The following is a 25,078-nucleotide window of genomic DNA, read 5'->3' as shown; positions in this document are numbered from 1 at the left end:
GGACCAAAGACCTGAGAAGGAATGGGATTTTGAACGCGAGCCTAAAGCAGGCTCTGTCCCCAGCCTAAACTAAACACTGCGTTATTTATTTGGAGGAAGAAAAGCAGTTGGATACTGGCTTGAAAAGGGATACTTCCTGTCAGCTCTATTATTCTGAAAGCCCTACTCAGAAAGTCAGCTGCATCCCTGAGAAGGCAGCAAAAGAAGAGACAAACGGGGAAGGCTGCAAAGGACTCAACTCATCGGCTTTGTAGAAATAAATTTCTTCTTTCATCTTTTCCCCCCCCCCCCCAAGTCTGCTCCTTAGAGCCAGCAGCACCGTGACCGCACAAGTCCCCTGGGGATGCGGGGGGGAGCCCCATGCTCACCAAGCTCCTTTCCAGCCCTCGCCCCAAACAAGCCGCAGGGAGCACGAAATGCCAAAATAACAGCAGGGGGATGTAAAAGCAACAACCTCACTGCATCTTTTTAACTGTTTCCCCCCACCCCCCCGAGTTCCTGGGGACAGGCTTTGCCGAGCGGAGTGCCCGACCAGCGGCACGAGGAGCAGCGCGGCCGTGATTCCTGCCGCAGGTGTCTGCAAACAGCTCTGCTCTCTTCCACACCTGAGAGCAGAGCGAGAGATGCCGAACACGGGCACGGAAGATGGTGGTGGTGAAGGGAGGAGGGAGGTTGGTTGGCCTGTGAGTGCCACCTACTGTCTGCCGACAGGACCCCGAGGTCCCTGCAGTGCCTCTGGGACAGGAGAAATCCTCTCCCCCCTGCAGCCTCTGGGCACGGAGGGCATTTGGGAAGACGTCAGCTGCTTGCTGCAGGCAGCAGGATCAGGCCCAGTAACGTGGGCAGCAGGATCCCAAGTCCCGAAACTGCCCCAGATCCCAGCAGCCGCTGCCCACATCCTGTTTGCGCTGACTTGGGAGGCCAGCTCGGCTCTGTTACCTCGCGTACGTCAGCACGCAGCAGGAACAAAACCCCAAATTCACGGAGCTGGGCACTGGGCTGCTTTTAAAGCAGAGCAGAGGAGGCGATAAAGGGTCAGCAGCTCCACGGAGAATGAATTCAGCTCGTTTTGGTACTTCGAAACTGTTGACAAAGACAGACGTCCGCCCCCAGATCGCACACACCTCCAGTGCTGTTCAGCACACGAGGTACATCGGGGAGAACAACTTGTTAACACGGGCAGGAAAAAAAAAAGAACAAACCAGGACTGACACAAAAGATCAAAGCAGGAGTATCTGCTCGTTTGGAGCGCTGCTCCGCAGCACCACAAAGTCCCCAAGTACAGCTCCGAAGTACGGAGCGCAGCTGGAAACCAGCGGTGAGCAACCGGAGCGTGCTGTCGGTGCCACGAAGGCAGAGGGGAAGGCAGGAGCTGACCCCACGCAGCTCCAGCCTACTCCCGGAGCTCTCCCCTGCCACAAATGTGACGAACTCACTCCAGTTTTTTGACAAATTAATTCCAGTTTTGAGTTGCTGCCCCTTCCGAGCCAAACGCGGATCATTTTCAGGCACCGGGCATGAAGAGGAGCCCAGCGTGGGAGCGTGGTAAAGGGGCGAAGGAAAATAAAATGGGAGCAAGAAGAAGTTCAGGAGCAGAACGGGGCTGCAGGGGAGGTCCCGCCGCTCCGGAGAGCTTTAAGAAGGCCTAACGCAGCAGCAGGAAGCAGGAGAGCAGCAGGCACTGCAAGGGAACGGAGCGGATTAGCCAGGAAATATCTATATTCTCCGCTCTAACTTCTAAGAGTACGCAGAACTGACTTAGAAATACATTTTCTGACAGGCAGCTTTTTTACCGCATGCCAACGGCTAACAGGCTTGCTATTTTTAGTCCTCGAGAAATTCAGAGCTGTGGTGGGACAGAGCAAGGAAGCCTTCGGCCTGAAGGAGCTGGTCGCGTGGCGCCCCAGCAGCATTTACCACAGGACTGATCCATCGCTGCTGTTGTGTCCAGCGTTGAAGGCTTTGGTGACTAACTTCTCATTACCGAGTTAAAAATCAATAAACAGCCATCACAATGCCGAGCACAAGCAGAAGAGCAGGAGGTAAATCAAGCAGGAGGTAAAATCAAGATCTTCTCCGACAGATCTTGATGCCCGCCCCTTTCATCCCCACGTATTAATAAAGCTTTTAATTTAACGCGGAGAAACATGACACGGGCTGAGGTAGCTCCAAACAGCGGCAAAGGTCGAACAGGAAAAACCTGATAGCCTCTTTAGGGAGGAAGAGCCTCTGCTGATTTGGAGGCAGGGACGGCAGCGATATTTCAGCAACCACACAGGCTCTGCAAGGGGAACGACACACGCAAGCTCTCCCCTCACATGGATTCAGAGCAGAAATAACGTTCAAAATAACGTTAGCACAACCCCGGCAGGCTTCCCAGCACCGACGTACCTGTGACTTCCTGCGGCACACTAACTAAGTCAGCATTTTTTATTACTTCACAGTCCTGCTTCTCCTCTTTGCACTTCTCTTCGCCCTTCTTCTCCTTCCTCTCCTTTTCCTTGTCTTTGTGCTTTTTGGATTTTTTCTTAATTTTGAGGTACGAGCTGCAATTGAGCTTGCTCGTCTGGGGACAGTCTGTCGGCAAGGGGTGAGTCAGTCTGTCGGCCTGCTCCGCGGTCTCACAGTCTCTGCCGTTGTGAGCCAGGTCGTTGCTGACGTCCGCGAGGGGATCGTGAGGCCTGGGCAGCTCCAGCACGGGCAGGCTGGAGCTGGAGCTCACCGACTCCGGGAGCGCCGGCGGCAGCGGCGCGGCGGGGGCGTCCTTGCCGTTGGCGGAGTTGAGCTTCCCGTTGAAGTTGGGCTGAGCCCTGTGAGCCAGGTGCGAGATCCTGGGCTTCTTGTTGGCCAGGGGATCGATAAACTCCAGGGGCTGGGATCGTTTCTGGGGAGGAAAAAGGAAAAGAGAAGTGAACATCCCGAGGCCCGGCCGGGATCTTGGACGCGGCGTTGGTCTCGGTGCCGTTACCGCTAGGTGGTGATGCAGCGCTGGGAACAAGGCCGGCGCCAGAAGGGCTCTGGAAGCTGCCAGCAAACCTCCCCGCTCCCAGGCTGGTCCCTGCAGCCCCCCAGCACCACGCACACGGGCTCCAGGACCGCCAGCACCCAGCTCCTGCAGAGCCTGCACAGCCCGCGCCGCGTCCCGGCAGCCTCCGGAGCCCACGGCTCCTTGGAAGAGCTGAGCTGGACGGCTTTTGGAGCCCCCCCAGTGGCACCAGCAATTAATTGGCACTGCTGATTTAACAGGCCACACCACCCAGCCTGCTCTCTTCAGACCTTCCTCCCAGCCTAGCCCTTCAGAAGCCAGCCCTGTCCTCCTCCCTCCCTGTCCCAGCCACACAGAAGGGAAGCAGCCATAAACCACCCTTCATCATCTCGTCTGGTGACATTTTGAGTAGCTCCAAGCCCCCGTGAAGGCTGGGGGAAAGATGTGCCGGAGCCCCGGAGCAGGATTCACAAGTTCTGCATTTAACCCCCAGCTGACTTGACCAGCTCCAAGGCCAACAGCTTCACCCTCCCGACACCGCTCCTTCCTCTTCTCAAAGAGGCATTTCCCAGAAGAGGTGAGAAAGCACCAACTGTGAAGTACTCAGAATTTCAGGCAAAAGAGGTCATCCGCAGCCAGCCACGTCACACAGGCTGCCACCACCGGAATATCCCTCCCTAAAAAACGACGTGCAGAGAGCAGAGGTTTCCCTTTATCCCCACCAGCCCCCTGGCCAGGCGCAGGTGGGACCTGCAGAAGTGCCCCCAGTTCCTGCGCTTCCAGCCGTCTGCAGGCTCGGGTCAGCCCAGGGGAGTCTCTCCGTGGAGCAGCCCAGCCTCCCGTCAGCTCAGCGTGGAGCCCGAGCCAGCCCAAATTACCTTGGCCAGCCCTCAGTGCAGCGCCGCGCGCGCCTGCCTGGCAGCTACGGGCTGCACAAAGTCTGCGGAAAGATCGTTTGGTGCCCGGCAGAAAGCGAGGGCTAGCTCGGGGTATTTCTGTTGGATATTTCATTGTTTTCTTTGCTGTCTCAGGCAGGACCGCGGCGCGTTTGCAAATGGAAATTCTGCTCCGTCGCAGAGGCGCAGCTGCACGCACGGCTTTGCTTCGCAGAGGAGCCACCAACTCGCTCCGTTTCCCCCCCGGTTATTATTTCTCTTCGCCAGCTGCAGGGGTCACAAGGACAGAGCTCGGTGACGGGGATCATTCCCACCTGGCAGGGTAATTACGAGGAGCTGCTCGCGCTGCCGCAGAACTCGAGGGGCGACAGCAGCACGCCGAGCCGGCTTCGCAAGGGCCCTGACCACTCTGCCTCTCCACGCAGGACAGGGCGCTGTCCTCGCCCCAGGAGGGGCTGCTCCCTTGGTCAGCTGTCAGAGAGCTGCAGCCAGCTCTGGGAGCTGCCATCTCTCCCTTACCTCCCTCTAAAGCCAACAAAAAAACCTCCCCACCAACTTCACCTCTTTGGGTGCAATACCTGCTGCGCCACCTTTCTCCTTCAACCTTTGGATTTGCCTTTGTAACACAACTGAACTTTCCCTAAAATATTTTAAGGCTACCAAAGCACGCAGTCCAGGCTGGAATTGCACCAGTAAGGGCATCCCTCCTTTCAATTTACATTACAGCGCAGAGAGCATCGAAGAACAACCGCGTACAACGAGGAGTGCTCCGTGCTTTGCTGTCTGACAAGCCACGTTAGCAGCGCTGCTGGAAACATTCCTATTCCTCGCTGCCGTCCTCGTTTCACTAAGCCTTTTCTACACCCAGATCAGTCAGCTGCCCAAGGTTTCGGTCAGATAATCAGGAGACTAAAAACATCCCCTGCAGACCCTCGCGTCTTTCTAAACACAGAAGCGAGGTGACCTTTCAACCTGAATTTCTGCCGAATCAGGCTAAGCGAGACCCGTGCCCAACCTCCTCAGAGCTTTGTGTCTTCCCAAGCTCACTCGAAGGAAGGGGGCCGTTCTTTATTCACCGGGAACGTGCCCACAGCAGAACAAGAGAGGATTTGGAATTAGCTACCTGGCAAACGAGTCGCGCAGTTCTTGTTCTCGATGGCGAATTGCTTCCCTCTCGCTGCCAGAGAGCGCATAATTTCCTTACCTGCTAATATTCTTTGCCACTAATCCCCGGTGCGTCTGTCCAGACAAGCAGGCATTACACATTCCATTGGCAGGAGGAGAATAAATACTTAACTTGTCTGGGCTGACCCACAGCAGAGAAGGGAAGCCGGCATTTCATGGCGCTAGCAAGGAAAGTCAGCGCTAAGAGACACCGAGACAGAGGAGCGGGGACAGGCTCTGCCCAACACACGAGCAAATACAGCTCCTTCAAAGTTCATCGTCGTGGAAAACCGGCTTCTTCTGTACCTCTCACAGCTCCCTGCGTTGGCATCCTCACCAAATCACAGAGCAGACCAACGTGCTCCTGATCTGTCATGGCAATTAGGTTGCAAAAGGTCAGGGTTTTTAATAACTCCGCCGTGTTTGGGAGCTGCTTATTACTGCTTCGTTCCGGTCAATTATTTGTAATGAGCAAAACACAAGCTCGCGTTCCCCCTGGAATTCCAAGAGGTACGGAGGCACTTCTAAAAAATTTAGCCCTTCAAACTAAAGCTGGGAGCAGACCGACAGAGAGCCGCCCTGCAGTCCATCACCGAACCACATCCAGAGGAGGAACAGATGCTGCGGGAACCTAGAATTAGGCTCTAACTTAAGGGGAAAAAACAAAACCCAAGCCCTCCTGACCTAACAGCCTCCAGCAGCAGGTTAGCACACAGACAGGCTGAACAGCTCGGCCTGGACCCAGCAGCAGCAGGTCTCAGTTCCCGACTCTCTGCTACCCAGAGCGAGCATCCCTGGGGAGAGGGAGAGGCATCACCCACCTGCGGAGGAGAGCTGGAGTTCACGTTGTCCTTGGGCGGGCTCAGGGAAGGCGCTTCTCCCTGAAAGCCACTGCTGTTCTGCGGCTGACAGAGTTTCCTGAAAAACAGAACGTGGGGCGGTTAAAACGCTGCGCCCGCTTGCTTCTGTCTTGCTTCCCACGATTTCTGCGGTTCTCTGCAAATGGGGGTAACGCCTTCAAGCGACACCGCGGGGATCGGGGCAGGGGCAGCCTCAGCTGCGGGACAGGAGCTCCTTCCCCCGCTGAGGAAGGATCTCGTTTTCTGGCAGTGTGACCTCCCTCTCTTGACATGGCGACACGTTACAACACATGAGTATCTACCTTAGGAAAACGATCCATACACGTTAATGAGACTGGCATTTAACTGTAAAATTTATGGGATCGGCATTCTGGCCGCTGCCTCAAATACAGCTCAACAAGCAGGACTACTTCAGCTGATTTCAGCCGAGTTCTTGGCTCACCCAGGCAGAATTCACATCTCAAGACCAAGTCAGAAGGCAAGCACACTCAAAAGGGGCTGAGACTCAAGTTCAGATGCTCAGGAGGACGTCCTCCCGCTCGCCAGCACCACTAAAGCAACATTTCACGGGCAGAAGCAAGCCCCTGTGGGCTCAGGAAGAGCAGGGTTACAACAGGAACCGTCGCTGCGTTACTGGACCTCTAGGATTTACATTTCGGGCTTCGTAATAACACTTTCAGGTCACATCATGCAAAACAGCACTGCTCTGGTCTGTATTTGCGGTATCTGACAAACAGCAGAGCAAAAAAAAAGGACAATGCGGTTCATTCTCATCACGTAAGTGTGTTAATTCGCGTTCGTGGGGGGTGTCTGCACTCCCCACCGCCCAAGGGGTGCTCTACAGCTCGGAGACAAGTTTTGTAGTGAGCCAGCTTTGCCCCGCTCTTCTGACATGAGGCCGAGCGCCCCTGTATATAAATTTATCACCCAGAAATAAAACACTGCTGCCTCAGCTTGTGGCCAACAAGCAGAAAAAAAAATTAAAGGTTTTAATAAACGAGCTCCTCGGTCACTCTGTCCCCAGCACCAACGTTTAGGTGCCTGCAGTTCCGCTGCCCTTCCGCCTGAAGTTGCTGTTTAATTTTATTTAGGACGATCCCAACAGCCAGGGATCAACCCAAGGAAAGCGCTCGGGGACTGTGAAAACAGGAAGGGGAGCAGCGCAATTCCACAAACACCACGGCCAAGCGGCTTTCTGGACGCCTCCTGACTGGACTGAGTAATCCTGAACATCTCCTAACATGTTCATTATGGATTTTTTTTTAAAAAAATAAGTGAGTGAGAGACGGCTCCTTTAATCCAGCGGCTCTTGTAGCAGAGAAAAACACCTCACTGCAACGGTGAAAACAAACAACACGGGAAGAAGGAGCCGGCCCAACACAAGCCTTGGTAGACGTGCTTTTAGGGTTTCCAGACGTGTTAATTATTGCAGCCGCTGAACCAGCAAGTGGACGTGGAAACCGAGAGGACACCGAACAATGGGATGGATCTAGGCAACCACGCAGGCTGCCACAGCGAGCTGCGTAAAGCCCCACGGCTGGAGCCTGTGCCCTTTCTGTGGATGTTTTTCTCCCGTCTTCAGCCCGACATGTTTTTTCCATTTTGTAGCCTCATTACCTGCACTGGCTGCGCGGGGCTTTGTTTGTACAGTTGAATACATCCTTTCCAAGGTCTATTTTTAGACCTTCGCATAACTGAATGCCACAATTCTAGAAAAAAGCAGTAAACATTGCCTGCTACAGGGAGAAATTCACTTTTTTTTTTTTTGAAAGCCATAAAGATTGCACGGCGCTTGAATTTTTCCATTTAATTAGAATTCAACATCAAGGCCATTTACATCGGTTTGATTTTTTCTGAGCATGCCAAAGCACTTTAAGTGCACAATTCTGTCGGTTTAACAAAGTCTCATCTCCCAGCCAATTGTGCTTTCAAATCATGGACACCATTCAAAGGGAGCATGCTCTACTTATTTTACTGCGCTTTTGGTTAAGATTATGTCTCCAAAACGCGCCAGGTCGAATTTCTATCCGCATTACAAGCTCCAGTCAGTATAAACACCCCGAAAATCCAGGCACATATCAACGCTCAGGGCAGAATTCCTCAGGAATCGAGGGGATGCGTCCTCTTTCCCTGCTGCCTGCCAGCTAAAAGCTTCCAGGTCTCCTCTGAGGGAAAAAAAAAACAGCCAACGAGACAGAGCTATCACCTGCACTAGCTCTGTCAAGGGCCATTTTCAGGAGGATGAAAAGAGGCAGGGTGGGCAGCTCTCGTGTCTGGGCAGGAGGAAAACCGTTACGTGTTTTAGGGGATCTAAAGAACTGCCTCGTGCTTTTCCAGCCACATTCCCGCACCTCTCCCCGCAATCAAGCCTCAAATCTCGCACAGCCTACGTGACGGAGAGTAAAAGAACTTCCAGCGCGGAGAAAAGCACAGCGAAACATCCAATTAACGCTACAGAAATTAAGCAAAGGCTCCACAAAAACAGCTCAAAGGGACTAGGGATGTCCGCAGGAACAGAGCACAGAAGCAGCAGGGCGAGGCGGCGGGGGGACGCGGCTGCAGGGTACTTTCTCTTGCTGTCCTGAACAAACACAGCAGCCTGCACAGGAAGCCATGCACGAGGAGATATGGAACAAGGAAAGGAGAGCCGCAGCGGAGAGCTGCACTGGGCACGTTTGGCTTAATCCTTTCCTCTCCCAGGGTTCTACCCCACCGTGAAGGTTTAACTCTAACAGCTTTTTACCCCGTCCAGGTTTTTCTGTCGCTTTTAGCATAACGACTTCAATTACTACTCAATTACAGCCTAAGATCTGGAGACTGCATCCACTCACTCTCCAGTTTAGCCTGCTCCTGCAGGTGACTGCCTCACAAACATTTACTGGATGTTGAAATAATTCAGACGCTCAACTTACCGTAGCTCCACGGGCTTCAGTCCCAATGATTTGTAGCAACCCGCTGTTTCTGAGCTGCAGATATTAGAGAGAAAGTGGAATAATTACCGAACAAGTATCCTCTTCAGCAGCTGCTGGTCTCCCTCCGAGTAGCCAGGCCAGTCCTTCTGCACTTCTTTGTAGACGCAATCTTTCAGCGTGAAAGTGCTGTCCTTGGCACTCAGATTTGCCACCTGAAACAAAAGGAATTTGCAAAACCGTCAGGATTTCATTTTTCCCCACTCATTACAACAAAGAGACGCGAGATGTGGGCAAAATCTCAGCAGCCTCGGTGACAGCGGTGCCAGGGAACGAGTCGGTACTATACGGTTCGTTTCCATATTTTTTAGGTTATTTAATCAAACTATGCTTTTTCTTTCGCCTTGTCAGTGCAATAGTTTATCACGGGTCTCCAAAACGTATGACATTTACCGAGGATCGAAGCAGACCATTCAGCCTGGGTGGTTTGGACCAGCGCAGCATCACTTTGGGGCAACACTTGGAAATAAACCCCAGGGGGAAGAGGCAGTTCACTCCTCACAGCTGTCCGACAGCTCAGACAGTGTGGTTCGTTAGCCGAGAGAGGAACTCTCGTGGCCATAGCTCGGCTGACAGCTGCCAGAAGGGAATTCCTCACCGGCAAGGCAGTAAAGCAGGAGGCAGGCAGCTAGTTTCTCGAGGAGCGGTGCAGAGAATGCACTGCGGATGGAACGGGTTAGGGAGCTTGTGGGCTCCGTGCGTTAGGATCACCTGCCTGATGCTACGGAGAACTATTTTGAGGACTACTTTAGGGAAAAGACAACAAAACCTGCAGTTATCGGCTTGTAACCCAGGGTTCTGCACCGAAGTCCCGCGGAGCGGCTGCTGAACGCTCGTACAAGCAGCTTTCTGACATTTTATCCAATTCTATCGCCTGCCTTTCCCCCACAAGGCTCTGCACGGTGCCTACGTGGATAGGAAACACTGCTGGAAGCGGCAGAGCTGTGTTAGAATGGAAACAGCTTGCTACGAGCTATCCCACTTTAATCAGTCTTTCCACAGCTTGGCAGAAAAGTTTAACCTCTTGCTGCTGGTTGTGTGTCTGAAAAGCCCGGTGTTGGCAGAGCAAAAAGCCCCACTACGTCTGGCAGTGCCATTTTCACGGATGCTGTACTTAGTCAGCCCTTCTTCGGTGAGCGCGGAGCATGAAGGGTAGGAAGAAAATGCCTTAAATGCCTCAAATTTGTTTATGGAAAAAGGGACAGGGAGGCAGAGGTGCCAAGCAACAAGGCCAAAGGCAGGCTGACCCTCCTGGCAAGAAAAAAAACCCAGCCAGCGTCTCCAGTTCCCAGCTCTGGCCCCTCAGTTTGTGACCACTGCATTGCACTTGAGACTGGCAGGTGCTTTTATTCAGCCAGGGGAGATAAAGCAGCACATCTGCTGAAGGATTAACGTTCTCCGTCGCTCGCTCTGTTCAGGAGAGGGTTTGTTTGTGAGTTCCTATTATCCACGCAGCAATGAGAACCTCGGAAAAGCAAGTGAAGTAGTGGAAAGTCTTGAATTAAGCAAAGATGTCGTTAATCCTGCTTTTTGCTTTAAGGAGACTTTGCCTTAGTATTATAAATCGAGGAGTTTAAAAGCAAAAAGCTGGAAAACTCAATACAGCAAAGCGCTTCCGAGAAGCAAAACAAGAAGAAGCCCGGCTGTCAGTTTACATGACCAGCACTGTTTTTCCTTTCAGTTCTGTCAGCTTTCCAAAATCCTGAGGCAAAACACCAGAAGAATTTGAGCTGGCTTTGACATTCCGATAGCCCAGGAAACGCGCCCAAGAGACGAAAGCAAAGCCGGGTCGCGCTCTGCCCCGTTGTGCAGCGGGAGGCACGTTGTGCTGCTCGGAGGCCGGGAGCTGCCACCTCCCTGCTTTTCCTGGGGCTGGACTCGGCAAGCTCCACCCCAAGCTTCCCCCAAAAATAGAAACCTTGCAAAATGAGGCAAAAAGGCCGGCAGGAACACGGAGTCCTACGAGAGATGCGAGAGCACAACGAAACCCACACCTAGACGTATTTAGACATGCAGCTTTAACGCAGCCTGTCAGTTTTTTTTGCAGTTTACCCGTGTCTGCCTGCGGATGGGAGCCCTGGAAGGAGAGGAGTTTGCCAGCAGTGCGTTCCCAGCAAAGCCAGCACTGAGCCCAGGCAGGCCGACGCTGCCAAGCGCACCCCTCGCCTGCTCGGGGGTCGTGTGAGCACTGCTGAAAGACGATGACCAGAAACAGGATTTCCACTATTAAACGTATTCGTAGTAATCGAAAGGGCGTGCAAAGGAATTTGAGCTCTGCTGGAAAATTCAGGGCTACGGGATTAAAATCTAGGGAAGGAGCGAGCTGTGCCAGCAGTAACTCCATCTGCAGCGTGACCTGCCCTGTGCCCCCGGGCAAACCAACCCCTTGCTCTGTCTTATTCTCAGCTAGGGAAAGGAGTGAAAATTAAGGATCCAGTACAGAAGAGGGCAGCTGCAGCATTTAAATAAATGCCCATGATGCGTTTTGCACTGAGAGCAATGAAGGTATTTGCTGCAAGTTCTAAAATGGCACCTTGAACATGACTCAAAGCGTTAAGGACTGATTCAGCCAGGAGACAGCTTGCACACTTGACACACAAATAATGTGTTTGGCAAGAAGCTGCAGGATCTTCACACCTAAGCAGTCACCCTTCCAGCAGGAAGGCACTGGGTTCCAGCAGTATGAAGACAAAAAGCTTAGTGGAGAGGGCCATCTTTTACCTTTACGTAGGAAACTCTGCATGTATTTACACACGTTCCTTTACGTCCACATCAATAAAGATGCGTGGAGTGGATTTACAGGTTATAACAACTCAAATAACTCGTCGATCCTCCATGAGGTGGTTCTCCCAACCAACTTTGGGTTGGTTCCCCTTAAGCGACTGATCCGGTGAACGGAAATCATACAGCTTGCCTGCACACCCCTACCCCGCAGCGTACACACGGGGGGCTTCTGCTACCTACATCGTGTGAGTTGGGAACCCAACTGCCTTCAAAGAAACGTTAGGCTGCAGCTTTGAGATACCCGGGTCACGTTCGGACTCGTACAGAATCGACTCCCTTCCGCGGAGACGTTTCCCTTTACCTCCATTGTTGCTTTCGTCCGGGTACAAACCTGTTGCAGGAGGTTGTCCAGCAAATCCTTGTCCTGCTGAGCAAGTCCGTCCTTCTGCAATCTGAGAATAAGTTCAGGTTTCTTATAAGGCTTTAGTGCCAGTAAGTGCACAACCCTGTCTTTGAAGGGTCTCTGGGAAATCGCACTATTGCCTCTCTTTATTGCACTGGCAAGGTTGACCGGCGTCGGGTGCTTCCTGGAGGGAACGGCGTCGGAAGCTCCTGGAGCAGGTTTACGCACCTGAACCTTTTTGCCTAAAATGAGATGAGAACAGTGAACTGCAGCAGCCACCTTGCAAAGGCCAGTGGGTCGTCAACGCGGTTATGGAGCTCGTTACACGAGCTCGAGTGCCAGAAGATGACAATGAAGGACAAACACAACCAGCGCTTCCAACGCGCCGCTGGAACGACTGTCCCGTGAGATTTATGATTCATGACAGGCTCACAACAAGTAAACAGCAACACCGAGCTCCGGCAACCTGCGTGTTACTGGCCACAAGCTTACATAAAGCCCTCTTTGTTCGCTGGCTTTTCATCTATCCCCAGTGCACGTCTCCCCACGGTTGATCTAACCTTTTTTTTTTTTCTCCCTACGAGGAGAAAATTCGGCATCATTATGTAGGAGAGTCGAAATACGGAGTGGAAAGACCCGAAGTGGTCAACGAGCGGCTCCCTGCTGCTGATCTCAGCAAAAATGCTGCTCCAGCAGATGTTTCTGCTTTCAGAACAATGGGAACTTTATGGGGCTGGGTCCACCTCCCTTCCCCCCCCCCAGCCAAACACGAAGGGGGTCCAACCCTGACACATTCGCCTGCTCGTTAGCGTGCTGCCTGCTTTCACAGAATAACCCCTTCTGCTTCGTAGCAGCGACTGCTTCGCCTTCCAACTACGTTGATTTATTTGTGTGCACTTGCGGACAGAAAGCTGCCTCCCGTGTTCATCTCCAGCCCTCGGAGCCAGCTTCCTCAGCTCCATCCCAAGTGTGCTTCTCGGTTTCTTACAGCATCATAAAGGAATTCATTTTTCCCATTCCTATTAAAAAACAACTTCAGCTGGAATCCTCACCCGAGTCCCACATCACTGGCTAAGGCACAAATCGAAGAACTGTGCTATTTTGAACCCAGAAACGGGTCACAAAGCCAGCTGCCTGCTACCAAAGACGACAAGAGCAAATAAAAAAAAAAATCCCCTACGGGTCCCAAGGTCTAAAACATGGAGGTGCAGTCAGCAGTCACCTCGCTTCACCACGGTGACCTTCAGCGGGACAAACAACGTCCAGCATTCACTGCAAAAATTCTGGAGGTTTATTTCAGCGTGGCGATTCTCCACTGCTAGGAAGCGATGTTTTCAACTGAGTCATCTGAAGATACTGGTGATTGTCTGCAGTGTTTATTTTACTGAAATGTGGATTGCATAACTGAGCCCCCATTTCCTGGCTTTTTATTATGTACCACGCTGATGCAAGGCAGCGCGACCCGTCGTCAGCGGGGCTGAGTTCAGACGAGGGAGAAAAACAACCAATCGCACACCAAACCACCCCAAATTCAGAGGCTGGCTGGGCGTCATTTCCAGCAATGGGACGCGAGAAGGCTCGTAAGCTTGCTAGAACTGCCCTAACTCCTGCCAGGTCGTGAACAGCAACAACACATTGTGACATTTCCACTTGGGGCTGGAGCCAGAACGGGCAGAGATAGGGGAAGAAAAACCTAAGCAAACAGAGCACCGAGTCACTTAAAACATTTATATACCTGTAGAGAGAAGTGTGCACACACTGAGCACGTGTCAGCACACGCAGCCCCTGCATCCCTGCCACCTATCCACACCTACATGCAAGTGTTAGTTCACATCGACACTGCTTCCCTCCCACCTTCGACGCTGACACCTCGTACAAGCAGCACGTGCCTCCCTCCACGGCTGCACCTCCGTTTGGGAGAGGGAAACGTTTTAAGCGAGAGCGTTTGTAAATGAAAAGTTTTGCTGCGCCGTTCGGGGAGGCAGCTCGCCCTGAGAATCTGCCTCGTGAGCCTCCCAGCTTGATCCACTTACTGTAAGGTTCTCAAATACAAGCTAAACGAAATCTTCTCGTCTACAGGAAATCAATGCATTTCCTTCCTGATCGCTATCTTGTTTCTCGGTTTTGAGTGCTCGGCTGATAAAACAATGAGTCAGGGGCAGTTCTACATTTTGCAACTCACCATCCCCATCACAGCCACCCTCTGAGCAGAGGCTGGCTACAGATCACATGAAAAAACAGCTGGCTCCAAGAACTGAACTCCGCTTTCTGGTTAATATTTATGCCCCGGGTTTGTGACCAGACCGAGGTTAAGCTGGGTCTCAGCAGGCTCCTTGTAGAGCTCACTGCCACATTTTTATTTCCTCTCCAAAGAGTTCTCCTTTCACTGTGACAATGAGGTGGTTTGTTCAAGGCTACCGTCAGCAGCTCCGCTTTCATCTTGGCGGACGAACACAAGTGCCCTGCTATCTGCACCCTCAGACGCTGCGTGCAACGGCCTCAAGTGTGGGCAGGCAGCAGCCGTGTGACAACAGCAGGACGTTTTTAGCTGGCTTCGTTAGGAGCGCAGAGCTTTAAAGCATCAGCGCGCTCCCAGCATCGCCGCATGACCAATACCAACTATGCCAGAGCGCTGCGGCTGTGCCCGGGCAGTCCTCAGAGGCTGCACAGCCAGCACCACACGAGGTCCGGGGGGAAGATGGAAGCCACAAAGGAGTCACGGTGCAAGACACCCGCGAGGAGCTACCAGGCACTCGCCGAGGGCTCTCACGGTCAAGTCATTCACAGCAAAGCAAACGTCAGCACGACTTCAGGAGGCGCAGACAGCCGCTCCCATCACGCTGCTGCTTACCTACGTATCTCCCCCCAGGTTTAATGACGATAGCGCTCCGGCTGCGAGTCTCCTCCTCTGCCTGTGCCATGCTTTGCCTTGCCTTCTGGTAGGAATCGTCAGTAGCACACACGGTGATCTTATCCTGTATGCTTCCCAGGCAATCCAACTGGATATTGCCGTCGCTGCAAGAGAAAGGCAATGGGAAGGGTACTCCCAGCGCTGCGAACGGGCACCCTGCCGCCACCAGGGAGTGGCTGAGGTGGTGTTAGCTGAGTAATAGGAGGGTACGGAAAGGCTAAGAGGGGTGAACAGGTTCTTCTGTGGGTGCCTGCTTACCCAAACACATACACGAGCAAACAGATTACAAAGAAGTTCTAAAAGGAAAACACATTCTGTTTCTAAAAAGAAATAGCATGCTTTAAGTTCTGTTTAAGTTTGGTAGAGAAACAACCCCACGGAAGGTAAAGACAGCAATGGCTGGGTTATTTGGATGCATCACTCACCTAGATACATACTGCTGGATGCAGTCAAAACTGCCCTGCGGGCTGTCCTTGCCGATATTGGAAAGATAAAACGAGAAAGACCGCATTTCCTCGGGGCGATCGGGCCTCGGAATCGCGATGTGCTGTTGGGAGGGAGAGAAATATCGGTCACTGGGGTAGCCCACACCGAGACAAAACGCAGCACTTCAGCAGTCCCTGTGTTTTGAGACATTCTGGAACCCAACAGAAGTAAAGCAAATGGATTACTGCACGAGAAACCGTGCAGAGCAAGCTGAACAAAGCTACCAGGAGGATCCGAGTCAGCAAAACTGCAGGCCACAGCGCCAAAAAGGTAAGAGGCAGACGAAGATCAGTTAAGAAAAAGGCAAGAGTCTGTAACAGACCAAAGCTACGAGCTGGTGGCTCGCTGCCTTCCAAAGGCACACGATGATCTTGTTCTCGCAACCTGACCCAGTTCTATTGATTCAGGCTTAGAACAGGCTCGCTACCGCTGCTTCTGTTCGATTCAAAGCATTCGAGACTTGTTTCTTTAGCCTCGGTGATCCAGCACTAAACATAGCGCAAGGCAGGGCTCTGGGTAGCACGCTTATTCTTTTTTAAGAGATTATAATTCCATAACGAGATTGCAGGGCTCACCGTAGTGACGCTGCTGCTAAATTCAATATTTAATCAAGCATTAAGTGTGCTCCGCAGTGACCCGTGTTGTCTCCCCCCAGCCATTCCGTTTTAGAAGTGTTGTTTTTTTGTTTTATTTTTGCTTCCCTTCTGCGTCTGAGGTCCAGCACAAATCGTGGTGTCGGAGCTCATCACATCGATATCTGACGATTAAAATGGCTTCCGGAGAAGGAGGCAGAGGAAACGCTGGCTTCAACCTATTTTAGGCTCCGCTCCACCGCACACGGTCGTATTTACCCAGCCTGCCACGTGTGCTCCTGAAACACGCACGCCTCGCGAACCCACTGGTGGCAACCACCTACGGCTGCTGGCACAGGAGGGGTGCTGGGTGGTTTCCCTTCGACCTCAGCCATCTACGGCAGCCTGAAAATCCGTGCCACTTGAACGAAGTGGATGGATGATCCTGGAACCGGCACGAAATGCTCGTGAGACCCGCAGCGGGCTGGGCGGCAGCCCTTCCACTCGCCCTCTGCGCGGGGCAGCCCCGCTCGGGCACGGCTTCACCCCAGCACCCTCTTCCCTGACCCGTGGGGAAGGGATAAACCCCCTTCTACCTCCCAGCTGAGCTGAGAGCCCGGTTCATGGTTAGAAGAGCAGGTTCTGGGTGTCCCACGGGCAGCATCGCTCACCGCTGGTTAATTCGCGGTGAGCGGGGCGAGGGGCTGAGCACAAGGGGTCTGCCAAGCTCCAGCCTTGATCCCCAGCGGGGATGAGCAAGCCGCGCCGGACACAGCAGGTTTGGAAAGCCTGGAAGACGTGTGAAGGTGCCATTCGGAGACGTTAAGGAGCGACTTCCAGCTCCTGATTCACCGCTGTAAAAAAAAGGCTGCTCGGCGAGCTCCAATCCCGGCGTTTTTGCAGCGTTTCTGCAGTTCACGCAGGCAGCGCATCCGAAGGCCGTAAAACGAGACAGAAGCGAGAGCCACACGAACGTTAAGCGGCGCCTGTGCCAGTACTGAAAAGTGTAGCATATGCAAACCCGGCCGTTATCTAGGAATTATTTTTAGCTGAAACAGAAGGTTTCAAGCCACCAAATCAGCATGGTAACTGCTCGGAGGGAGCCCTAATTTTGGTGCAGTCTTACACCAGTAACCATCGGCACTTAAAAATAGCTCGGTACAGATGTGACTTGTGTTTCTTCTTTCAAGTAACATTCATCTGTGTACAGCCCGCCCTGAATGGCAATTTCACCTTCCTCTATTTATACCAGCACAAGTTCATCCCCAGAAACAGGGGCAATGTCATATTTTCCAATTGCGTTCGGTTCAAAGGCTCCGCGCCCAGGAGGCGTTTTCACGAAAGCCGCGCTAACTTGGCACCTGAAGGTTTCTTTTCTCCCCAGTTCAGCTCTCCTCCTCCTCCTCCTCCTCCCTGTCCCAGCTGCCCCCAGTAAGCACCTGCAGATCTGCCCCAGCCTCTTCTGTAATTCTCTACCTGCTTTAACAGCACAGCAAGTCACGCGCTCCGGCTACCCCCGCGTACAACGCTTTGCCACCCGAGCCCTGAAAATCTCCTTTATGTGCACGTTGAAACGAGCAGAACGCTCAGGACTCTGTACAGAGCTATGAAGTTCTCAAAGAAAGCCCAGATCGTGGTGAAAAGGTGCAGATCGTGGTGAAAAAGTGCAACGAGCAGGTGCTGCTCCTGAGGAGCACCCAAGCGGTCCTGCCCTCGTGCCGCCGTGCATCTCCAGAGCAGCACGCCGCTGGTCACGACCACCGACTCCCGTCGAAGCTCTCAGGTTACAGAAGCGCACCAAAAAAGTAATTAAAAAAGACCGGTGCTGCTACGAAGAAATGCTTCCCAAGGCAAAGATCCTTCGCTGACCACAGCCTGTGGAGCCTTGGGGGTTTTGGTGCACAGCAGGATCCGGTCGGGAGGTCTCACCCCATCACAGCTGGAAAATTTGGGGTGAATTTGGGGTGAACCCACCGATGTCCTCCCCCAGCACCCGGCTGGTGCAGCTGCCGCCTCGCCTGCTCCCGGGTTTCACCCCCGGCCCATTCCCTCCCCTGTTTAATGACAGCACTGAGCGCAGGAGCTCGTGTCCGTGCGTTAGGGAGCTGGGAGCACCCCGACACCGTTCACTACACGGCAGCGCTGGGAGCAGGTGAAGGAGACGCGGACACGGTAATTTAAAAGCTGCGCAGTAACGAGATCCAGCAGGCGAGGAGGCTTCTGGAGAAGCAAAGCAAGGAAGCAGCAGCTTGCCTTGTGCTCTGATTTTACACCCTGCATCCTCAAACACCAAATACCCGGGCGCCTGTCCTCGTGCGAGGGGTACTTACGCCGAAAAGTCTCCCTGGATGTCGCTGGATGCTGCCTGAAGTCACGCTCTGACATCCGTGCCAGGTACAACACCCACAGCCCCCCAGAGCTTAACCCCAAATCTCCCCGTAACATTTACCAGGAAGCCAGACGGGAAGGCGACGGACTGGGGCATGAATGCACAGAGGGGGGAAAGCACTGCAGAAGCAAACAGCTAACCAGGAGCGTTTTAAGGCCATCAGCTGAATTTAGGAACTCGTTAAATTACTGGAACCATCTTTTCAGTCCGGTCGGTAGAAAGCTGCCTGGGAAGTATTTAAAGCCCTGCTGTTAATTCCTTAAAGCAGGGCGCAGGCTTGACATACACGAGCGCTGCACTTAAAACCAGATGGTTACACAGCTGCCAGCTTCTTGTCATCCCCCGTAAAAATAATAATAAAAGGACAAAGAGCTCTTTCTATCTGCCCCAACTGAGCCGGGTCTCGCTTTCTTCAAAGCCCTACCTTTGGCCTTTACTCGACAGTGCAATTAATTACGCAGCTGAACGGGAGGCAGGCGGAGGTCAGCCCCAACATCTCCCTCCAGCCGCGCTGCTCCTCTCCTCCGCCAGCCCCGACTGCAGGTTTTTTTCCCTTTTTAATATGAAATTGCATTTTTTAATTTTTTTTTTTCTTACACTTCACCTGGCAAAGCCCCGAAGCGCTCCCAGCACCGCCAATATCACGGCGTGCCGAACCAGGAGCACAGCAGCTGCGGGCAGCGCAGCGTTAAAGTCGTTCTGATTAATTGTGCCACCGTTTGCATCTCCTTTGAGGACGAAGATGAGGTACAGGACGAGGCATTTCTAGCACTTACGCAGCTCTGCAGAAGAGTTGGAGCCTTCCAAGGTACACTGCAAAGGGGAGGCGAGGCGCTGCTGGGCTTTAGCTCCTTTATTCCAGGCAAAGCTGTTTGCTCACCTACCGACAATAAATCCCGCAGCCCTGCCGGTTTTGTCGCTGGCTTCCAATTTTACCCAGCTTCAGCTGCCGACTGCTGTCGGAACTTTCACGCTGGGCTTTCTGGGGGGCTTTAATTGTAATCAAAGGGGAAAAAAACAACTGGAAGTTGTTCCTTGCTGTATTTCTCAGGACAAAAAGCGTTGTACTTTTCTTAGTTGTACTTTTCTTAGTTTTCCTGCTACGTTCTGCTACAGACCTAGGGAGACTTAACACCACGAGGGAAAACACGGGCAAGCCCCGTGCCTGGCTGCACTGCCTACGTAACTCCAGCACTTTTTGAAGTTCTGCTGTGCCAGCCCAAAAAAATTACAGGGTTATTTACGGCCGAGTTCAGATTCTTGAAAACACTGCATTCTCCTTCCTCCTGCAGAGCCCCTAAGTTACCACTCACCTTGTGGTGTCTACGCGATACCGAAGTGACGTTTGTGAAGCTCACCGAAGCATTGCGTTACGAGAAAAGCTACCAATTAAATCTCACCGTTGTCAGGAACCGGCATGACAGACGGCTTCAGGCTTCTATAAATACCCGGAGGAGCTCAGTCATCGGAGCAGAAGTTAAAGAAATAAAACTCCTAAATATAAAAGACTCGAGGTACTCACAGAAACAGCCCGGTCGCTCAGAAGCAACGCATTAAATAAAGGCCCGGGGCATTCGCAGCGGCCTCTGAGCACCACCACTGCCAGGCATTTGCGCCCAAAGCCTCGTGCCACGGTTGCCAGGCTTGGCGAGGAGTTTCCCCGGGACGAGGGCAAGGTTTCAGGGATGCCTGCGCCCACCTCACCATTGCCATCAGCAGGTTTGCAGCCTCCTCGTCCTACCCCCGGGGACGGCCCTATAAAAGCGAGGTTCCCCACCAGCAGCACTTTGCAGAGCTATGGGTTTAGCAAGCCGAGAAAATAAAGTGGGAGGAAAGTTCTTCGAGAGCCCACGTGGTCAGAGGAACCGCAACAATCCCTTCCTCCCAGACCACGTCGGAGCTTCGCGTCTCTTTCAGAGGTCAGCGCATCGCTCCTTGGAGCCGGACAGACGTACAGAACCAAGGCCGTGCTCGGCAAACAAGTGAAGCGCTTCCCGAGGCGACCCAAACTTACCCCTTGGCTTCCTTGAAACTGGATCACTGGTTTTGATGTCAGAGAATCCTACAAAAACAAAGAAAGGACAAAACATTAGAGAAGTCTAAAGCTGAGACGTTCCCTGCAAAACACTCGGCAGCTTCATTTAAAGGAACGAGGTTCGGGGACGTACACAACTCCAGGAGAAAACTGAAGTTATCGATCTGTACCTAGAAAAGGGAGAAAAGTGCAACGTCACCAATGGTTAAACAGCTTCGCTCCTGAAAGCCACGCTTCGAGAGGAAAAGCTCTGAGACGATACCGAGAGCGCCTACACCGGGCTCCTTCGCGATCCCTGCACGCCTTTTCAGGCAGGGAACAGACGACGTGCGCGCCTTCAGGGCTTATGTAAGCTCTGAGCTGAGCGGCGGATATCTGAGGGGAAAACTTCTGACAGCGCTCGCTGGGAGGACACACCAAGCACATTTTTTTTTTCCAAGAGAAAGCTGGCAGCTCGAGGGGAAAAGCAAACGGCGACTTCACTGCAAAACCCTGCTGCTGCGCTGCCCGTTGCGACCGTCAGCCTCTTCCTCCATGAGAATTCACTTGCATTTCCTGAAATCGTACCACAGTTAGCTTTAAAAGCCGAGATGTGCTCCAGACAGAGAAACAACCCGAGTTCAGGATTTAGCTCAGGATTTAGTTCAGGATTTTGGTCTTTCTGCAGCGCTGTGCTGGGATTTCACAACGCTCCCAACGCTTTTCCAACCCCGACTCGCATTTGAGGTTTCACCCGCAGGGAAAGAAGGAACGCCCCCCATCCAAGTCACACCAGGATTTCTTTTTCCCCCCCATCCCCTACATTTCAGGAGAATCGGGGCTGTGTTGGTTTTATTTCCCAAGCCCTGGGAATATCCCAGGAGATGGGGAACGAAACCCTCCCGTGGGTTGGGGCTGTGCCCCGCGGGGTGGAAAAGCACAGTCCTGGGGGGTCCCAGGGAGAAGCCCCCCACAGACAGAAGGCTTTGCCGTGGGATTTAGAAATGAACACGTTGCCACGCGGATCAGAGATGCGTTTTCGTGGAAAAAATGCTGAGAGCAGCTTCATGAGCTCAAAGGGAGCAGCTCCCAGATCTCCGGCGCTGTCCCGGTGCCACGCAGGATCCCCCGACCCGATGGCAGAAGCAGGCGCCCTCCTAAGAGTTAACGGCCTGGAAGCCCGCTGCGTTTATCGTCTCGTAAAACCTTCCCCAACGCTCTCAGCCCAGGAGCGAAGAATCTAAGCCACAACACGTCGGCGTTAACCAAAAAGGAAAAAAAAAAATCCCCTAGCAAGAAAAAAAACCATCCTTCTCCCACAAATGAATGAGCTCGCGCCGAGACAAAGCCTCCGGAGCCTTTCAAGCGCTCATCCCCTGCGAGCGAAGAGACCCTCATCGCCCCCCGAATCCTTACGGGGTGCTTCTGCCAGCGAGCAAAGGGGGAATGTGCTCGGAGCAACCTTTAGAGAGACCCCACCACCGACTCCTTGCTCTTCGTACACAGCTCACCGAATTCCTCGAGCGCCACGACACCGCATACCACAGCGCACTGTTCATGGACGGGCCGGCCAGCTTTTTGTTCCCGGTGTCAGCGTGTGCTGCGCGAGGCGTCCAGAAATCCACACGAGCACACTCGAGCATGCGAAACGTTAAAAAAAATCTGGATCGGGTGTAAAAAACTGAGTAGGGATCTTGTACAGCTCGTTACGGCACAAATCAGGACAAGCTTTGATTACAGAACTTACAAATCCCCTCATCCACACGCTTTGGAATGGAACGGGCCATCTCAGACCTAAACACGAGCGTTTGTGCTCGACGGAAAACCCGAGCTTTGCTTCACGGACCTGAAACCCAGCTCTGCGTCCTCCTGCACGCGGCGAGCCCAGGGGCTCTGCGGTGTCGCAGCGGGGCCGGTCCCGCACGCACGCAGCCCCCTCCTGCAGGGCACCCAGGGCAGGAGCAAACGCACGCACCCCACCCTAATTAAGGAGATGGTTTTAATTTCTTCTGGTAGAACTGCCCTGAGTTTGTGCGTGGACACCCTGAACAAAAGCGAGCAGCTGACCCAAGCTGAACCAAACTGAAGGCGCGTTTCCGCTCAGATCTGCGACTCCTTTGGCTCAGCCTTCCCAGACGTTCCCCTACGGACCACCACCACCGTCAAGGAGCTCCCGCTGCCGTTCCCAAATCCCTCCGCCACCTTCTGAAGAGTCGCCCAGCTCCTGGAGGTGCAAAGCAGCCAACTCCCTCGTTGCAGCCTCCCAGAAGCTGCGGCACCACTCGGGCTCTCTCCCTGTTTCTGTTTTCCCTTCAACGCGCGCCAGCAGCTGCTCAGCCCCAGCGGACAGCAACTCTCAGGGCTCAGCGCATCTTCGGCAAGCCAAGGACCCTGGAGAAATCTCCGTTAAGAGGCAAAACAAGACACAGAAATCCACCTGAGCAACCCGGCCATCTGCACAGGCTTTATTCCGCCGTGAGGCTCCCCCGGCACCTAAGAATAGCTACCGGCTGCTGAGCAGGATCAGGATGGAGGTGAGGTGACTGCTCTGAGCAAGAGACATCGGCCCCAAAGCCGGCCGCCAGGTGCCCGGCGTGCTCCCCTGCGGCTCCAGCAGGAGGTCCAGGGGGACCTAGAGAGGTCCAGGAGGGTCCAGGGGGTCCATTTCTCCGCTTCAGGAGGTCCAGGAGCGACCGAGCACGGCTGCTGGGACGCATGGAGAAGTGTCTGCCGAGCAAGGCCAGCACCTCGCCGTGCCACGCGTGCACCAAGAGCAATCCAAGCCCCGTGACGCACACCTGGGAGCGGGAGTTGTGCCTCTGCTCTGCGCTCGCCGTTGTTTCAGCAGAAGCCTTCCTGACAGGGAGGTGAGCAAATCCCCGCCGTGTCCTCACTGCAGGGTCTTTAATAAAGAAGAAACGCATCGCGCTTCCTCCCATCTCACCGTAAGAGAAAATGCAGCCTCGTGCTTTCCCAAGCTGCCAAGTCCTTCCCGCAGTCCTTCCCGAGTCCATCCTCGAGCTTCGCTGGGCGAGGAGAGCCAGGGAAAGCCCGTAAATTCGAGGTGCTAGCAATTCCTTGCAGTGCGGTGCTCCAGATCCCACTCGTGGAAGCTTGAGGAAGGAAGAAGGAACTAGGAAGTGTCAATTAACCCCACTAAAATCGCACGTGGAACTCCCAGGAGTGGAGCTCCCAAAGGCGCCCTTGTCTGGCACTGCCATGAGGTTTTAAACACGCCGAAGCTGGATGGGCAGCTCCCACCTAGGCACAAAAAAGTAGGGCTGCACGGATCCGCCCCATGACTTCGGGAGCTGTACGCGGCCCTACAGAAATCCCAGGGCGGCTCGGAGCGCAGGGAAGGCAGGCTGGGCACCCGCAGAGCTCAGGCCAAGCAACCAGCTGGAAAGCTCCCCGTTTCTTCAGGGACACGCAGGGAATTAAGGAACACTCGGTGGCGGTTGTGCGTTTACTGCGATTTGTGCCGGAGCTCATGGAAATACCTTGCCTATGCCTAGCGCCGGTGTTTGTCCACCGCCTGCTGGAGAGTCACAAACGCCCAGCAGAGAAGATGAAAGCTTGCCCCTGCCCGCGTTGGAACGAGGGGTTTTGTTGCAGAATTTAAAGCTCCTTGCCAACACCTGAAATCGGTAGCAAGAAGATCGGTAAATACACGGGGAAACGGGCGTTAACCGGGCATTTTCAAGCGTCGCGGGTCGCGTGCGGTTGCAGCCACAGCTTGCGCCTCAAGTCAGCGACAAAAACAAGAAGCAAAAAGCAATCCTACATTTCAGCCTAGTTCATAGCCCGGCCTCCCAGTTCCTCTAACCCTCTGGTTCCCAGTTCGCACGGAATGTGCTCTGCAGCCCCGAGCACGGCCCAGCGGTTCAGACTGCCGCTCACTCGTTGTTTTCCAGGCATCGCGCAGACTTTGGGACCTAAGAGACAAAAGCGAAGCAGATCGACCCAGTGTCTGGGTGCGACAGACTCGCAGGAGACACGGCAGAGCCCCGGAGTTCGTTAGGAGTGGCAAGATATAGAAATCCCCGCGGAGATAAATAGCTTGAATATAGCCACAACAACTTCAAGAGACTGTGCGTGCGCAGAGTTTACCGGCGCTCAATTACCAGAGCCGTCCCGGGAGACGCCGCGGAGACAAAAGGCTTCTCCCAAGACATTCCACCTTCTGAGGCTTCTATTTACCTCCTACCAGGAGCCCGGCAGTAAAAATAAAGCCTCCTGAATATTCTTTTTTATGTCCCATCTATTACTTACGGAATTCAAATGCCGTCTCTCCCTGCAACGCACCTTCCCCCTGCAATCGAGGCCTCCCGACGATCTCGTTTGAAGCCGAGGACGCTCGCAGGCTGCAGATGGGATCAAGTCTACCGAGACTTGAAAATTACACATCCTATATAATTTTTTTTTTTTTTTTGACCTAAACTACAAAGCCTCCCAGACCTTTTTATGCTGCACACGCCTTGGAGACAAGCTGCTGGTTTTACTATTCAAATACCGCGTTCTCTGGGAAAGTCTCGGAAATCCTATGTAAATCCGCAGCTGCTGAAGCAGGAGTTTAACTTCAGAGGGGTGTCACCGGCCGCTGTGCCAACGGGGATGCTTCTGGAGGGCTCGGGGTCCCCCTGGGCCTTCTGGGGATGCTCCTGGAGGGCTCGGGGCCCCCCAGGTCCTTCTGGAGACGCTCCT

At 53.5% G+C, this 25,078-nt stretch overlaps 1 protein-coding gene and 1 long non-coding RNA gene across 3 annotated transcripts in view; one reads left to right on the top strand and one right to left on the bottom strand.

Moving 5' to 3' along the window:
* The window catches only part of ELL (elongation factor for RNA polymerase II), a 47,577-nt gene that overhangs the window by 5,437 nt on the left and 17,062 nt on the right, over positions 1-25,078 (bottom strand). The window contains exons 1-8 of one of the 2 annotated variants that reach the window (XM_035348259.1): positions 20,813-20,836; positions 20,375-20,422; positions 15,339-15,460; positions 14,854-15,017; positions 11,991-12,244; positions 8,906-9,030; positions 5,868-5,964; positions 2,392-2,884 (exon numbers count right to left, since the gene is read on the bottom strand). In XM_035348259.1, coding sequence (XP_035204150.1) covers positions 2,392-2,884; positions 5,868-5,964; positions 8,906-9,030; positions 11,991-12,244; positions 14,854-15,017; positions 15,339-15,460; positions 20,375-20,422; positions 20,813-20,821 — 1,312 coding nt within the window. In that variant the 5' untranslated portion in view covers positions 20,822-20,836. Of the gene's footprint in view, positions 1-2,391; positions 2,885-5,867; positions 5,965-8,905; positions 9,031-11,990; positions 12,245-14,853; positions 15,018-15,338; positions 15,461-20,374; positions 20,423-20,812; positions 20,837-25,078 lie in introns of those variants that run through there. The other variant, XM_035348257.1, reaches the window with a different exon arrangement.
* LOC118179146 lies at positions 1,826-24,869 on the top strand. The gene is made up of 3 exons (XR_004756375.1): positions 1,826-1,952; positions 24,463-24,465; positions 24,859-24,869. It is a non-coding gene; the product is annotated as an uncharacterized LOC118179146 (long non-coding RNA).

The sequence above is a fragment of the Oxyura jamaicensis genome, chromosome 28, assembly GCF_011077185.1.
Source record: "Oxyura jamaicensis isolate SHBP4307 breed ruddy duck chromosome 28, BPBGC_Ojam_1.0, whole genome shotgun sequence".
In the NCBI taxonomy this organism is placed as follows: domain Eukaryota; kingdom Metazoa; phylum Chordata; class Aves; order Anseriformes; family Anatidae; genus Oxyura; species Oxyura jamaicensis.
This window is presented reverse-complemented; position numbering and strand designations above follow the sequence as displayed.